We start from the raw sequence: 15,899 nt of genomic DNA on the forward strand, positions 1-15,899 counted from the left end.
ATCAGTAGCAACCGAACTTGCTGTGTCATTAGCATCTTGATGACAATTGATTGAACTATGTTAATAAAGTTCAGCCTCCCCATTCAAAATAAGTAAATTCAACACAAACACCACACCTACAGTGAATGTGACCAGTGGCTGATTCAAGTTCAAGTGAGTTGGCCTATTCAGTTGGATGCTTTGTTACTGCTGTCGTGGGAGCAGCCCTGTGATTCTCATCATCACCCTCCCTGACCTACATTTACAGTTTGTCTAGACTGACAAGCTCACAGGATTCACGCTTGTGCTCTTTATGGTTGATATTGTTACTTCACAGTTGCCTCATGTGGAAATTAAAAAAGCAGAAATCCTGAATAAATGCAAAATTTAAAGTCAGTAAAGATTCAACTGTGTGTTTTAGTGAATATCAGAGCTAATGAATAATGAACTTCAACACGATTATGCAAGTGTTCCAGTTGGGGGAGTCACTAGATTGTGGTTTTAGAAAAAGGACAAATATAGTGTATCTGAATCAAAGTATAATATAGATGTAATGTATGATTATGTGTGTGTGAATATATATATCTACATCTTTATAAGCCTCAACAAGCCGATTGTATGAGTTTGTTAAACGGTAGTAAACACAAAAAAAGTGTGCTGCAACATGGGAAAGCAATGATCAGATGATTTCATCACAGTGGAACTGTTGTCAAACTGTTGCAAGTCCTTGATTAAGAAAGATGGGGCATGATGAAACAGGACAGAACCAAAATGAGGACACTAAAGTGGCACTCAAACCACCTTAAAAAGATTGTATGCTTAAACTGGCTAAAATGCCTCTTTGAACAGTTCAATAAGACAAACAGTTTAACTGAGCAGGTACTCACTGTCTGTTGGTCTAGCTGTGGGCGTCTCTGCAACAGGCGACTGCACCCTCTCAATCCTCGGCTCTGCCAGGGAAGGCAGGGGAGCACTAGGTGCAGGAGGTGGGTGGTTGTTGTTCTCCGCTGCACTGCCTGGCACCAAACCGTCCGGCTGTCTGAAGACAGGCATCTCTGGCCTCCTGGAGGCCCCCTCTACTGGGCTGAGGGATTGAGACAGGGGCTCTGCTCTTCTCTGTGGTGGCTCAGGGATCCTTGAGACCGGGGTTGAGGACAGCTGGGCATCCATCCTCCTGGGAGGGGCGGGGGGCTCACTGGGCCGTGTCATGCCGAGTTCTGCTCGTCTGTTTGTGGAGCTGGAGATGGAGTTGGAAGAGCTTTCCAGGGAAGAACTCCGACTGCTCAGGCTGACCTCAGGCCGTTTGAGGCCAAAGCGGGCTATGCCAGCACTGGGGGAGTTGTCAATTTGTTTAGAGGAGACCTCAATGGAGATTTCTGTGCGGCGGGAAGAGGCTGTGTCAGGGTTGCGGCCAGCTGTTAATTCAATGCGCCTCATGCCGGTCTTTGGTGAGCGTGGATTGGAGGACTCGGAGGGTGAAGATCTGGAAGAAGAGTAGTCAGAGTTGCGGGAACTCAGGTCATAACTCCGCTGGCTGGATGTGGAGGAGGTGGATGAGCGGAGGGGGTTGGTGGTCCGACGAGACAGTGGAGATGGGTGTGTGGATGAATCCGTCTCCTCCACCTCAAACGACCGCTTCAGTGCTGGGAATCACAAAACATTTGGGGTTAGACAGAACACAGAAGAATCTCTTTTCCCATCAGATAGAATTGCAGCAGTTGTATAATAATTAATAATCATTTTTAAAGGATTTTATGATTGATATGCAATACAAGAGGGGGAACTGCATGATAACCGAAGTCCTGAAACAGTGATAAATCTCTTATTCAGTTGTGGCATTGAGTTTAGTCAGACAAAAATGAATCAATGACAACAACTCAAACCAGCATCTTTACAGGTCAGAGGGTTGGTGCAATCATTTTATAATTGAAAGAAGTTGATTATAACACGTGCTTAATTTCACAAAGTAAAAAAAAAATTGGTTGGATAGTTCTTTGATGTTTAGGAGCAAGCACACAATGCACCTGCAGATGAGAGGCTCGCCCCACAAACCGTATGTTAGCAATGACACACAAGCGAAAACCAAGTGAAATGTTATTATGAAAAATTCTTGTGTGGCATAAAATGGCAGCACAGACCCACCACAGTGAGCGTCAATACTTTCACTATGGAGGCAAGTCAGTGAGAAATCTAGTTAGCATCATTTTGAGCACTTGAAATACTGCAAAGTGAACACGCTAATCTCACCGGATCGGACACGCTTCACATAGCTCGTTAGCATGGTGGTCATAACTTCTAATCCACTCGATGAAAATATTCCTGTATTCCCACCAGGTAGGTTTGATATTTGTGTCAGGTACACACACACACACATACATACATCTACAACTGAACGAAAAAAAAGTCTCTATTTAATCATTTGATTTTACACGGACATTTTCTACTTTCTCTCAATATCTCACGCTAAAAGAGACACTTCGCACACCTGTTGACATGACGACTACAACTGACCACGCCCCGCTGGCTCTCTACTTGACCGCGTGACCTCCGAGCGGAGTTCGTTCACCTGGAAACAAGTGACTCATCGCTTTTATGATTGACCAATAAGAAGCTGTGGGCAAGTTTTGTGGTAGGGGCCTATCAAGAATGTATTCTGATGATTTGGACGGATAAAAAAACAATATAAAAGGCCTGTGCGTCTGGTATTTGGTATTTTCTGTTTTTGTGGCTTGTCTTTTTTTTTTCTTCCTTAATGTCATGTTTAATATGCTGCTGGTTTTCAGAGGACCTTTCTTGAAAAAAGGGTAAACATGAAAAATTACATAAACATAAAACATAAACATAGAATAATAATTCCCACTCTGACCAACACTTCTCCTTCATATCAATTTAATGTGCCACAGTAAGGCCACAATAAGCTCCACAACATATGTGAGGCCGAGACCTGGCTCACGTCAGCTCGGCCCAGAGACTGAAGCAGCTACAGACCCTGGAGCAACGCGGCCTCTGTCCCAAATAAACGCCTGATGTTTCACGGCTGACGGGCCAAGCACCAGCGTGGTAGACCCTCTTCCTAGAACTCAGTGTTTTTACATCCTTGACACATTTTCAATTCCCTGTTTTCCCCTTGTATAACTCTGATTGTAAGTCTTTCCTAGACTCACTTTCTGTTAATGTTTTTTAATTTTAATGTGATTATGACAATTACAAGTCAGCAGTTAATGACAAGTTTTAATTACAGGTCATCAACCGCACTCATAACCAGCTATTTCTAGAACCTCCTTTCATGTATCTGGAGAGAGTAAGTCATTCACAATTATTCTTTCAGTGTCTGCAGAAATACTTCATCCCCCTGAATCACCAAAACTGTTTAAACTTTTTCAAGAGTACCAACTTCCAGTACCATCTGTTTAAAAAAGCATTTGCTGTGGTATTAAAAGAGGATTCAAGTATCGTTTTTTTTATGCTTGTATTGTCTCCTAGTGTAAAATTCAGTTATTGTGACAGCCTTATAATATATGTGATATGTACCATCTATACTACTTCACTTTTCCCCTTGGTATGTCAGGCCCTGGTGTAATGTGTCCTTAAATGTTAGTGTGATGGTTTGCCATGTCCTCAGTAAACCCTCTGAAATACAGTTAACCATAAACCAACATAAAATCCTGTGTGTTCACTTTATGGGGCAATTTTGGCACTTGACAAATTACAGGAAAATGAGAGACAACGGCAAAAACAATGTGACCTAGACTGAAACTCTGATTGTATATGCATGTAATATGCATCACCAATCTTTAAATCTTTGACAATAAGCTTTTTGAGTTGCTCACATGGAAAAATGCAGTTTCTTTTGAAATAACTGACCTTGAAATGTTCCTGGATGACAGGGTTGTCAGTGTGCTCTGTCTTTCGTCAAGTATAAACAAAGGGGTGACACACTAGTCACAATGCAGTTAGATGTAAAATTGATTGGTTTCGATGGTCAAGGCTCATCTCTAAGTCCGGATGAGAATTTCTTGCGAATAAGGACAGGAACGGAAATTAACCACCAAAGGCGCAGCTAATTTACTGTAGCGTACTGTATGCCCATCTTTTTAGGACACAAGCTTGGGCTGTGAAAGTAAGCAACAAAAGCACATACAACGTGCCACAGACCACTTAACGCTGTGTTTGGCTGTGAAACTGATATAATAACCTGTTTAGCCTTGGATGTCGCTAACTGTGTGGCGTGTGCCTGCTCCGTGGTGACAGAAGAGCCCAACACAGTGAGGTCGTCACAGACAGAGTGGAGACAGAGGCCCTGTCAGTTATGTTTCTATCTCTTTCTCTGTATGTGTGTGTGTTTAAACACAGCTGGAGAGTAAAGCAAACACAGCCCGGTCCTCCCCAGTGGGAGCTAAACTCTCCGCCTCTGTTGACGTCATACTAAACGGCATCCTGGGAGCTGTCTATGTGTGTGTGTGTGTGTGTGTATGTGTGTGCATGAATGAACATCGAAGGCCACACATTAATATCTCTCTATTTGTGTTTATGTAAGGAAGGTGGCACCTTTATTTGCATCTGTAGTGTCTCAGTCACTATCAGTGTACCTGTATGTTTGACTTTGTACAGTTGTGTGTTTGTGTTTGATTGGCATTAGGTAATAGCTGTACAAGTGGATGTTTGATACTAAGGACAAAACCATTTGATGTCTCTAAGCTGCTGCTCAAAGGGGATATAAGTGATTACAGCTCTATAAAAAGATAATACTAATAAGCACCAGTGTAAACCAAATGTCAACATGACTCTGCTCTCTCTCTCTCCGTATCTCTCATTTCACCTGGAATTGAAACGAAATCAGCTCTGAACATTGAACCCCATTCATTTTAGACGCCATCACACATACCGTAAACCTGCTAGCCTAGTAGATGAGTACTGCCAAATAAGGAAGGAACTGCAGCCAGGCACGGTGTTTTGCAACTAACACGCACTGAAACATGGTTAAACTGCCAGAAAATCATATGATGATGCTACTCTGTTCTCCAGTGTTGCATGTAACGTTACTGGATGAGCACCACATGGACATTCTCCATGCCTCTCTGAGCATGACAGTAGATGAGTTGGACGACGGGTCAACAAGATGCAGGACTGTCTTTTGTCTTCAGCTGTTGAGGGGAAACTGAGGGTCACTTGAGGAAAAGTACAAGCACCATTACTCAGTATGAGCTGTAACTACACTCAATACTTATGATTTTAAATAAAACAAAAATCAAGCCATGTTTATATACTGTTAATGGTCAGCACTTTATAAAGTGTTTATATATTGTAAACTTTTCGAGGTATGTCGAGGAGTCCACCATTCTGCTGGCGTTGGGGGATTCCCAGGAAGTGAGGCATGATGCATGTAAAAAGTCATTTTAATTTTGTCACAAGCAGCTTCACTGTTTACTGTCTGCTCTCCCACAACCTTATGAGAGCTCTGCGAGTTAATGCTAATTCAAACTTACAAAATACAGAATGGCTTTTATTGTGAAGCAGTCAGGACATACAGTGAATTTCTCGCCAAAGTAGTGCTGATGGTGCTCGTTTCAGTGGCAAAATAAGACAGTGGTCATTTTCAGCATTTTCTGTTTGGTTTTTTTTGGTATTGGATTTTTTAACTTTTGCATATTACAGGCTGCAGACCCCTACTCAATATGAAAGCAGTTGTTTGGCTGTACTGTTTTTGCACTTCTGTCAAAGTAGCTGCTCATCATGCGTTTGCTGCAGCAGTTAATTGCAGGATTTCCCTTTTAAATTTCAAAATAAAGCTAGTTTGACATGTTAAACACTTGACTCACAACAACTGAAGTCATTCCTGCTCGTAAACGCTCTGAAAAAAAAAGTGCTGCATTTCACCCCAGTAGCCTTAAAAGGCTCTGCATGTCAAAATGTGCTTTGTACCACTAAAATAAGAGAATTTGGCCTTTAAATATGGCCTTAAAGCCCAACTCTCTTTCCTGGAGTTTGTCGGACACACTTTCCATTCTCTGATGAAAAAAAACACTCAATGCACAAAAGAAAACCTTTCATCACAGGCTAGTTGTTTTTAGCTATAGCATGGAGTCTGCTGATATGTAGCTCTGGGGCCTTGCCTGGGATCGGCATCGGTGCAGGTTTCGCTCCACATGTCCAGCAGGGTGGAAAAACAGCTTTAAAGCCAAACAAAGACCCGCTGTGTCCGCTCCACCACAGAGTGAACCTGGTGCTTCCCAGTAGCTCCGATGCTGCTGACGTCATTAGCAGGAAACCTGTCCTGGCATCTGAGCACCCTGATAATGCTGATAAGGATGGAGAATCCTACCATCAGCCTCCGTCACCACACTTCCTGCCTCGAACACACAAGCTCTATTAATGAGACTCCTCTTGGCGTTTTGTCACAAGACTGAGTTTTCATGGTTTAGATCAATAGCAAGTTAATCATAGTTAAATAGATTAGAACAAATGATACAAACCAACGCAACTTAATTGCACAGTGTCAGTGCATTATGGGATACAGCAAACTTTTTCTGGCAGTAGCCAGTCAATCAGTTATTAGCCATTATTGGTCAAGCAAACAATGAAAAAGGATCCAAACTTTATCTTACTGAAATATACGTCAGCATGATAGAATCAGCGTCAGTTTGTTTTTCCCCACATAAATCGTATCCATTCAGCTTACTTTCAAGCCACATTTCCCCTCTGGTCATCCGTGCTGATCTTACAGCAGCTCTGTGTCCCCTCAGTTTGGGAACAACTGCGCTACTGAGCAAGCTAACAGACTTCCTAGAAAAAAATCCAAGACCACAGCTAAGTGGCAGTTGCCTCATAATAACAGTTTTCATTTGGAAAGGCGTTTGAAAGGTGATCCCTCGTCAAATTTCTCACCAAACTGAAGCAGTTTTGTCCAACAAAATAAGACACTTCACCTAAGAGTAGGTTGTTAAAACTGTCTTATATATGATTAAACTGAACTTGTTGCAAACATTACATGAAACTAACAGCAGGGTTAAGAATGTGTTGTATCTATAATCTTCAATACTTACTGTTTTATTTATCCTTAAACACCTAATGCCCTCACCTGGTGATACATTTTTTTACTTCTTCTCATCATTGGCTGTTAAAACTTGTGCTACGGTGATGGGCTGGTGAAACCATGCAGGCCAGGCCTGATCTGTAAAGAGAGGCCCAGCTGTGCTCTGATCCACTCCTCCACTGCCTACCCCGACATTTTCACCCACCACAGAAATCTACTCCGGTGGAATTTCCTCTCACTGGACCAGTGAATGCCCTTAACATGCAGACCCACAGCGGAAAAGAGAGGCAAAGAGACTAGTATCAGCTTTTTGGTACCATTGATTGAAATAGGAATCAACACAAGACAGACATCTGGTTCATGGGGGATTACACTTATTGATGTCTCACATATTTAATTTGAGAAGGAAGCACAAAGGGCTTTTGCAAGATATGGACCATTTTGAAGGAGCTGTGAAAAATGACACTATGTGAATGGGTATGTGTGATAATTGTGCTGAGTGGATAGCCCGGGGTGGCCCGGTCAATGATCTGTGTCGGTTTGTGAGGGTGAAGTCACAGCTGAGGTCATCAACCTCACGGACAAGAAAAATCCTGCTGTCTGTCTCTTTCAGCTCACTGCCTCTTCCTGCTTTCATTCACAGACTAATTTGCACTCACACCGTTCACAACATTCAAAAGACTCCATGATCATCAAAGTTTGACAGTATACTGAAACCCTATAGTGTGAAAGGGCAAAATATAGATACCATGCGGAAATATATTGAATCAGATAGAATCAGTTATGAAAAAGAAGAGTCTGTTTATTTAGTTTGTTGAGGCATATTAAAATTCCGTCAATGAGGACCTTTCTCCTCTGATTATCATTTCTTCCCCAAAACTGTGGCGATGAGTCATTCAGGCAGTGACATGACTGAGTAACATCCATTATACAACTCAAAGATTTGCTAACATCAGTCACTATAAGCTCCTTCTCATACCAGACCAAGTAAGGCTGCAGAAGCATAAGCCCTGAGTGTACTGCATTAATAAAAGTGTATGTTTTGCTACTTTTCACCTGTAAAAATAAGATTTACGGAGATTTTTTTCTTACAAAAGTTAGTCACACTTGAAGATCTGCTGTCATGAAAGTTAAAAAGTAACTAAAAAGTAAACTAAAGGTACAGACAGTGTTTCGGAGGATGAATCTGAGTGAAGGTGGTATCCATCTTTTCTTTATAACAATAATTCAAATAAAACAGAAAAACGTTTTAAAGTCACTTTCACCAGAACACCCTCTTGACTGCAGAATTCCCTGTAATCCTTACCCTTTAAGTTCACTAAATATTTTAAAGTGAAACTGGAGGCTTTGAGATTGAAAAAGGGAAAGAAGAAGCAGCAGAAGAAGAACGAACGACGAACATGTGGCAAAGCTATTCTGTCACTGAAAGAAGTGATTTACTTTTCAAATATGATTCTTATTGGCTTGTTGGCTGCATCTGTGCCACGCTGTGCTCTCTGGGCCACACAGGGCCATACATCACTGTGCATGGTGGTGACACCAAGGTATTACCACACACTCAGCCCATCCAGGGGCAACACACACCACTGACAATCACAACAGTAACCCATTATGCTGAGGATGTCTGAAAGCATGACTGAGCCACATGGTTAAAGTGCACTTTTTCGCCTCTCTTTACTGAACGCCACTTATCTTTCTGCTCTGTTGCACTGTGTAAGCCGGCAGTTTAAAATCCTAAAGACAGGGACAGGGGAGGCAGAGAGATTCACCAGTACATACCACAAGCGACCTGGTGTTGACAGAGGAGCAGCTCTGGACAAGTGTGGATGCGCCCTAATGGCTATGTGTTTGTGAGAGACAGGAGACAGATAGTCAGATAGATAGACAGGGTTTGGGGGGGGGAAGAGGTGTCGGCCTGTCAACCCCAAGACCCACTGACCCTCCTCCTCGCATCCACGCCGAGGGGAGAGGGGCTGAGGATGGACGAGCCGCTGAGAGAGGAAAAGGGGAAGCACAGCCGTTGGATGAGGAGGTGGAGGAGGAGGGAGGAGAGGGATGACAGGGGGAATCTGTAGGCCAGGGGCAGAGAGATAAAAAGGAGGAGGGAACAGAGGGGGGGAGGTGTGCCAGGTGTTCCCCTCACAGCCGTATGGTCAGTTGCTGTCTCCTGAGGGCTCAACATACAGCTTACACACACACGCTCGTCTGGCCTCTACCTTGCAGGACAGAGGCTAAATCACTCGCAAATTGTCCCCTGAATGATTCTCTCTTTGACCCGTCTCAGAGTCATGGATGAGGGCTGCAACAAACCCACTCATGCATCTAAAGAAAAGTTAAAGAGCAGTGAAAAGCAACATTTTAGCACGATTTCCCTTTCCAAACACCGCAGCTCACCGCAGATGTCAACAAGCCCTTCACACTCACTGTTTTTTTTTGTTTTTTTTTCCAGATCCGCTCGGTTCCAATCAAACATGTGGAAACTATCTCTACTGTCCTCATGGCAGGGTTAAAGAGCGCCTCGGCTCCAGAGAGAGACAAGAAGAAGAGAGGCAGTGAAGAGAGGAAGAAAAAAAAAAAAAACTAACCTTCAAAGTCTGATATGATTCCTTCCAAGTGAGCGTTGACAGTGGAATCAGACATTTTGGGGAGCAAGTGTGTGTGTGTATAATGTGAGAGAGAGGGAGCAGGGTTCCCTTTCCCCAGCAAGGAAAAGTCTTCCTGGGGCGCAGTCCTGCTTTTAAACAAATCCCAAATTAGGAGCCCGTGCAAGGGAGAGGAGGGGAAGAAAAAAAAAAAAACCACACACACGAGTTGAGCAGCTCACTAATCCGAACCCTCGCTCTATCTCTCCTCTCTTCCTCAACGCAGCAACTTATTTTTCTCTTCTCCTCCTTCTCAACTTCCAGCGCTTGGAATGAGCCAGCGATGACAACCCCCCACCCTCCCTCTCTCTCTGTCTCCCTCTCCCTAGCTCACTGTCTTCCCTCCCCCCATTTCTCCTTCCCTCCATTCCTCCCTCCCCTTCTGCAGCCGTCCTCTCAGACAGCTTCCTCTCTGTGAAAGGTCTCATTTTTTGACTGGGCTGGTCAAAATCATACGCATGCTACATTCAAACACACTTCCTGTGGGCCTCGGTCACATGACTAACACACTTTGGGCAACTGATGAAACACGCTGAGATTGTTTTATACCCTGTTGACTAACATCAGCATCACTTAGAAGACACGTGGGGAAAAGACAGTCAAGCACATCCTACAGTGGATGGAGGGAAAAGTTACAGAAGATGCATAAATAAATTCAGAGCGGAGACGGATTCAAACTATGGACTAATATGGTCAGGTCAGGCGGTTAGTAGATCGTCTGACATGCTCAGTCGCTCTGGAGGCAGACATCAATAAATAAGTAACCTAATGACTTAATGAGCATGTGAATGAGCCTCTGTGTGTGGTGGGGGCGGAGGGGGAAGGGTGGACAGGGGCGTTGGTCGCAGGCCACGATGAACCACTGCTGCTGGCATCTGCACTTAAATCAACCATTTAGCGCTGCTCATACAGTAAGTACAAACAATAGTTGTAGTAGTAGTAGTAGTGTGCGTGTGTGTGTGTGTGTGTGTGTGTGTGTGTCAAGAAACTCTCTTCCCACAAAGCTCATAACTCTCTTTTCAACCTGCAAAGATTTACAGCTTCCAAAATAAGGGCAGCCCTGAGAGACAGCTACACCTGAGGCCAAAATAAAAAGATACATGAAGTAAAAAGAGAGACGAGAGATATGGAAAAAGATTTTGGTTGTAAGCTGTGATAAATTAGTCAGGCTGTAAAGCAACAGAAGAAAATCTTCAGCAGTTGTTGTCCCATGTGTGATTTATAATGAAGTGTTTGGGACTGAAACCCTGCAGGTCTGGCAAGCTAATACCGCCAATTTGTTGCTTACATTGGATTAGTAGTTTGCGTTTTTCTGTTGATTTAGGCGTGTTTACAGATCTTAAACACAGATGTGCACAAGTATACACTAACTCATGGATTTAAAAACAAATATGAAGCTTTACTGTACCAAAACCTGCAATCTGAGATTAATTTTACAGCGCAATTTCCCTGCTATTGAACCATGGAATGAACAAAATGCATGCGAAAATTCTCTGATAATAAATCAACTATTCGCTAACATGCAAACATGACATGTGCCTGGAAGTCAGGACAGGTGTAACATTTTCAGGTAGCTGCCTGGGATGCCAGTTTGTAAGGATACATGACTTTTGGCTTGATTTTTCTTACAGAGCAAAGCACAGTAGATTTGATGTCTTCTTTAAAAGTTGAACGGTGGTAAACCCTTATCCAATTTCCCCATCCAGATTTACACAAATCTCTACATAAGAACATAACATGTTCATTGTGTCACTTTCCCCAGCAGGGGTCAGCGTTGCTCCTATAAATAAAACACACGTTTGTAGCAGTGTCACTAGTATACAGTAATGTGATCTGGATACAGATAAAGATGGAGACACGGGGAGAATCCTGCTCCGTACGGACACACCCTTCAGCTCACACAGCTTCTCCAGCCCAGCACATGTGCGTCAGATTCCTCCGCTCCCTGGCACACACTTATATTCGGACACCCAACGAGCCGTATGCTCTCACACACACACACACACACACACACACACACACACACACACACACACACACACACACACACACACACACACATGCAACAAATATGTGCGCGGCAGATGCGTGCACAAATTTGCACACAAAACATGCACTGAGCCCAGCACCCAACCCCTTCGCTGAAACACACACACACACACACACACACACACACACACACACAAAGAAAAGCGCACTTCCTTCCACTGCAAATCCTTGCGAGCCCCAGCAGGCCCAGACAGTGCTAATCCAATCTGCTATAACAACTGTCGCACTGGGAGAGGACTCGAATGTTTTTGGACCTGATCTATTTTAGAATTTCATCATATCACTGAAGTCAGTACTCAAGTACTGTGCTTGTGTACAATTGTGAGGTTACTTATACTTTTTCATTATGTAGGCAAATGGGCAAATGAAGTGTGTTCGAAAACTTAAGTTACCAGTTACTTTCAGATTGCATGCTGCATCAGAGCCATTAATTTTCAATTAATTTGTTTAATCAGCAATCAGATAAAAAAAAACAACAACAAACAAACACTGATTCCAATTATTCAGAAAAATGCTGATTATTGGAATCGATAATCTTTATAAACTTTCAAGACAAGTCCATTTGTGAGGGTGACTTTCCCTTTTACCAAATGAACATTCTTTACTCTTACTCAAGTACGACTTTGTCAGTATGCAATGCATTGCTATTAAAACAGTTTCAATCTGCCATTTGCAGAGCATATGCCATGGAGACGGCATCTGATGGCTCAAATGTTTGTATGACTGTGAAAGGTTATACAAGGCCATGTTGATGCCATATATCAGCGCTGATATCTTTAGCTAATTAGGGCGTGAATTCCACACCGCTGACTCTTCTTTCTGGTAAACTTTATTGCTGCATCATGGTTATCTTGAAGACGCCTTTGAGGAGGAGAGATTGCATCTCAAAAAGCGTAAATTCTTCCCAGTCATCACTGATAATAAACTGTGACATGTTGAAGTAACGCAGTAAACATATGCAGTGTTATTCTGAGAATGAATTCATCATAAGCATAACTATTCTGATTCTAAAACGAGTTTCGACAGGGGTGTATAACTGTAAGTGACGTTAATCCAGATAATGAATCTCTCGGGGCCTCAGGTTTCCTGTGCAGTGCTGTATTGTAATGTATTTGAATAGGCAGCTGCTGGTGTTATATTGCACTAAAGCACAGAGATGAAGAGAGACAGAAACAGCCGCCCACTGCTTACAGAACCCCAGACCACCACCACTCTACAGTGAGGGCTGAAAAATGAGAGGAGCAGAGTGGGAGGAGATGAGGATAACTTCTAAAAACGGATGCCAGGCCAGCGTGGCAGTTGCTTGGGCAATGCCAGGACAACAGCAGGTTGCAAATGTCAGCGGTCTATCTGCAAATTAACACACACAAAGACAGCAACAGGTCTGCATGCCTCGGCCCCACGGTCAGGCCTGTGTCAGTGGACAGACGTCCTGCGATTGCTGGAATCTGCAGTTCAAAGAAGTGTTTTAATGGTGACAAAACCTACATTGGACATTTGGATGCAAGGATACTACTGGACTGTTTTATTCAGGTCTGCAGCTAAATCAAAGGCAACCTCAAATAACAATAAAATCAACAGTATATGTGTGGATGCAGGTGAGAAAAAAGACAGATGAAAAAAGGGGAAATATCTGGGAAGGAACAAGACTTAACCAACATTTGTGTCAATACTAATCTATTGAACTAAAGCACTTACATTGGTGTCTAGGTAACTAGGTATTCAGAAAGTCTTTCATAGGTATATATCGTAAAATATGGCCAGAATTTGAAGGTAGCTCCAAAATCTTTGGGGGCTGCCATCCTTAACTGGAGCTGACTTCCGTTAGCTAACTTACTCATGGCTCAGTTAGCCATGGACCTTACAACTTTAGAATTTGAATGAAGTGTTTTATGACGAGTTAACAAGGCAATTAATCTAATCTTTGTCCGTTAAAAGAGACAGACTTGAATTCAGAAGGTGTGTGGTTGCACTTTGTTCTGACATCTCGGCAACACTGTACATACATGTCTATGACATCAACACTGCTGTTTCTTCACACTCTGTTGATAATGTGACACGCCTGTTGTATATTGCGAATAATCATCAGTGTTTCGTCATCGTTCATCATCATTGCCTCATCGTGTCAGGTTTAGACGGTCATTGTTATGTCAAACATTACCAGTATCAGCAACAGAGGAAACCCCTGCTTCCTGCTGAGTTCATCCTAAAACAACAAAAGCTTTGTTGGCTTTGACGCAGACGACTCAGTCATGAGTCAGTCTGTATTAAATAAGCCATCTGGAAGAGGTAAAATCTGTGCCTGTTGTGTGTTGGCGAGTGCGTGCATTGCTTGCATTGATTGCTTGTTTTCATGTGTACGTGTGTGTATATTTTGGATATGACAGGCTAGTTACCTCAGCTCTGTTTACATGGCAACCTCCATAATAAGCAGCCCTACCTGGCTCGGGACCTCAGAGGGGAGTGGAGAGACAGATGGAGAAGACATGAAGGAGACGAGAGAATATATGGAAATAGGTGTGCCAGGGAAAGAAAGATGTAGAGAGAGATGTGACGTGACACTGAAGCCCCGCCACGACTTCAATGGAAACTAGAAAGAAGGAAGATTTTCTCCCTGCTTTGTGACAGAAAGAAAGAAAGAAACATCGAAAGAGAGCAGCTTCAGCACGACTAATGGAATCAGCAGCACTAATGGTTTACACTACAGTACAGTACTGTACTTTAAGCTCAATGTGAGAATAAGTGGCTAGAAATAGCACTGCAGTTAGGATCACTGCCTCACAGGATCAACAGTTCTATATCTTAACTCACTACTCAGGAAAGTAATTAAAGGTAACCACAATAACATCCCTTTCAAAGTTTAAAGATATAACCCATTTGTGAATTTGGGCAAATTCATTGTTTCAAGTCTTTATTCTAATTTCAGATATCTATAATAACTTAACTTGACAAAATATAAATTATGAATATCCTTCAAGACGTTTTGACTAGTCACAGTGTATTTTTGGATTTCCAAAATAACATCACACATACTGTAGCTGGAAGGGTTTTACATTTATGTTTATTTATAAAGATAAAATGATGACTAAAATAGGAGTTTCTCCAAGCAAGAATTATATTGCAGACATCCAGAATGGCCGTTCTAGATATTAAAATATGCAGCTGTGGATAAGCCCCACACTCAGGAATGAAAGTGAAATAGTTTGTCCTGGATGGATGTCAAAGTGGATATCTGAAATATTCCTTTTGACTAGAAGGAATTAACGAGGGGTAGGTGGATCATGGGCTCCTATTCTTCATTATCAGTGTTTTGTTGTCAAATTGTCTGTAAAAGAAACTAATCTAAAAGTGTCCTTGATTGGTTCTGATGCAGCATGCTCTCACACAATGTCCCGCCCACAGTAATATCTGAGTGGTAACGCCACAATTAATAGCCTGTAAACAGTGAATGATCTAAATCTGACAGTAACTAGTAACTAATTGTATCAAATGAATGAAGTGGAGAGGAAGCATAACGTCGCAGAACATGGAAATACTCAAGTTAGGTACCTAACAACAGTTGTAATAATTGTTTCAGTCCCAAATATCAGTTTTCAGGCTACTTGATTTCTAATAACACACACACACACATGTGTGTGCACACACACTGTATAAAAGCCCCTCGTGTGGCCCCAGAGCCCACATGGTGTAGTAGCTCCATCTATGCACAGCTGTAGTGACAGCAGCTGCCCTTAACCAAATGTTAAACAGCAGCACCCAGCCAGGCTCTGCTCACTTTAATCAAATACAGCACCTGTTGGAAACATGGCTCGACTGCACTGCACACACACACACACACACACACGCACTGGCATACCCTCTCAATTGCTTTCGCTCAGACATTTTCTTTGCAGTGAGTGGAGCCTGTTAGTGTGTGAGTGTATCTACTGTCTGCACACATGCTGCTGCCTGCATGTGTGTGTGTGTCCCCTCACGCATGGGATGGAATGGCTTGGTAAATAGAGAGAGCAGCTGTCCTCCATCAAAGATGAGTCTCAGTAGGCCTCTCTCTTTCTCTCTCTCTCTCTCTCTCTCTCTCTCTCTCTCGCTCTCTCTCTCTCTCTCTCAGCCTCAGCTCCATCTCTCCACCGGGTAATAACACTGTTTAGTGCGTCAACAAGCCCGCATTGTGATCGCCATCCTCGTTGCCCCTGCTT

General features: G+C 42.9%; 1 protein-coding gene across 4 annotated transcripts in view; it reads right to left on the reverse strand.

Moving 5' to 3' along the window:
- The window catches only part of septin9a (septin 9a), an 87,675-nt gene that overhangs the window by 53,621 nt on the left and 18,155 nt on the right, over positions 1–15,899 (reverse strand). For 2 of the 4 annotated variants that reach the window (XM_030407655.1, XM_030407657.1), the window contains one exon: positions 867–1,622. In XM_030407655.1, coding sequence (XP_030263515.1) covers positions 867–1,622 — 756 coding nt within the window. Of the gene's footprint in view, positions 1–866; positions 1,623–2,226; positions 2,481–9,597; positions 9,887–15,899 lie in introns of those variants that run through there. The other 2 variants (XM_030407656.1, XM_030407654.1) reach the window with 2 other exon arrangements.

This window comes from Sparus aurata, chromosome 23 (assembly GCF_900880675.1).
Source record: "Sparus aurata chromosome 23, fSpaAur1.1, whole genome shotgun sequence".
Classification (NCBI taxonomy): domain Eukaryota; kingdom Metazoa; phylum Chordata; class Actinopteri; order Spariformes; family Sparidae; genus Sparus; species Sparus aurata.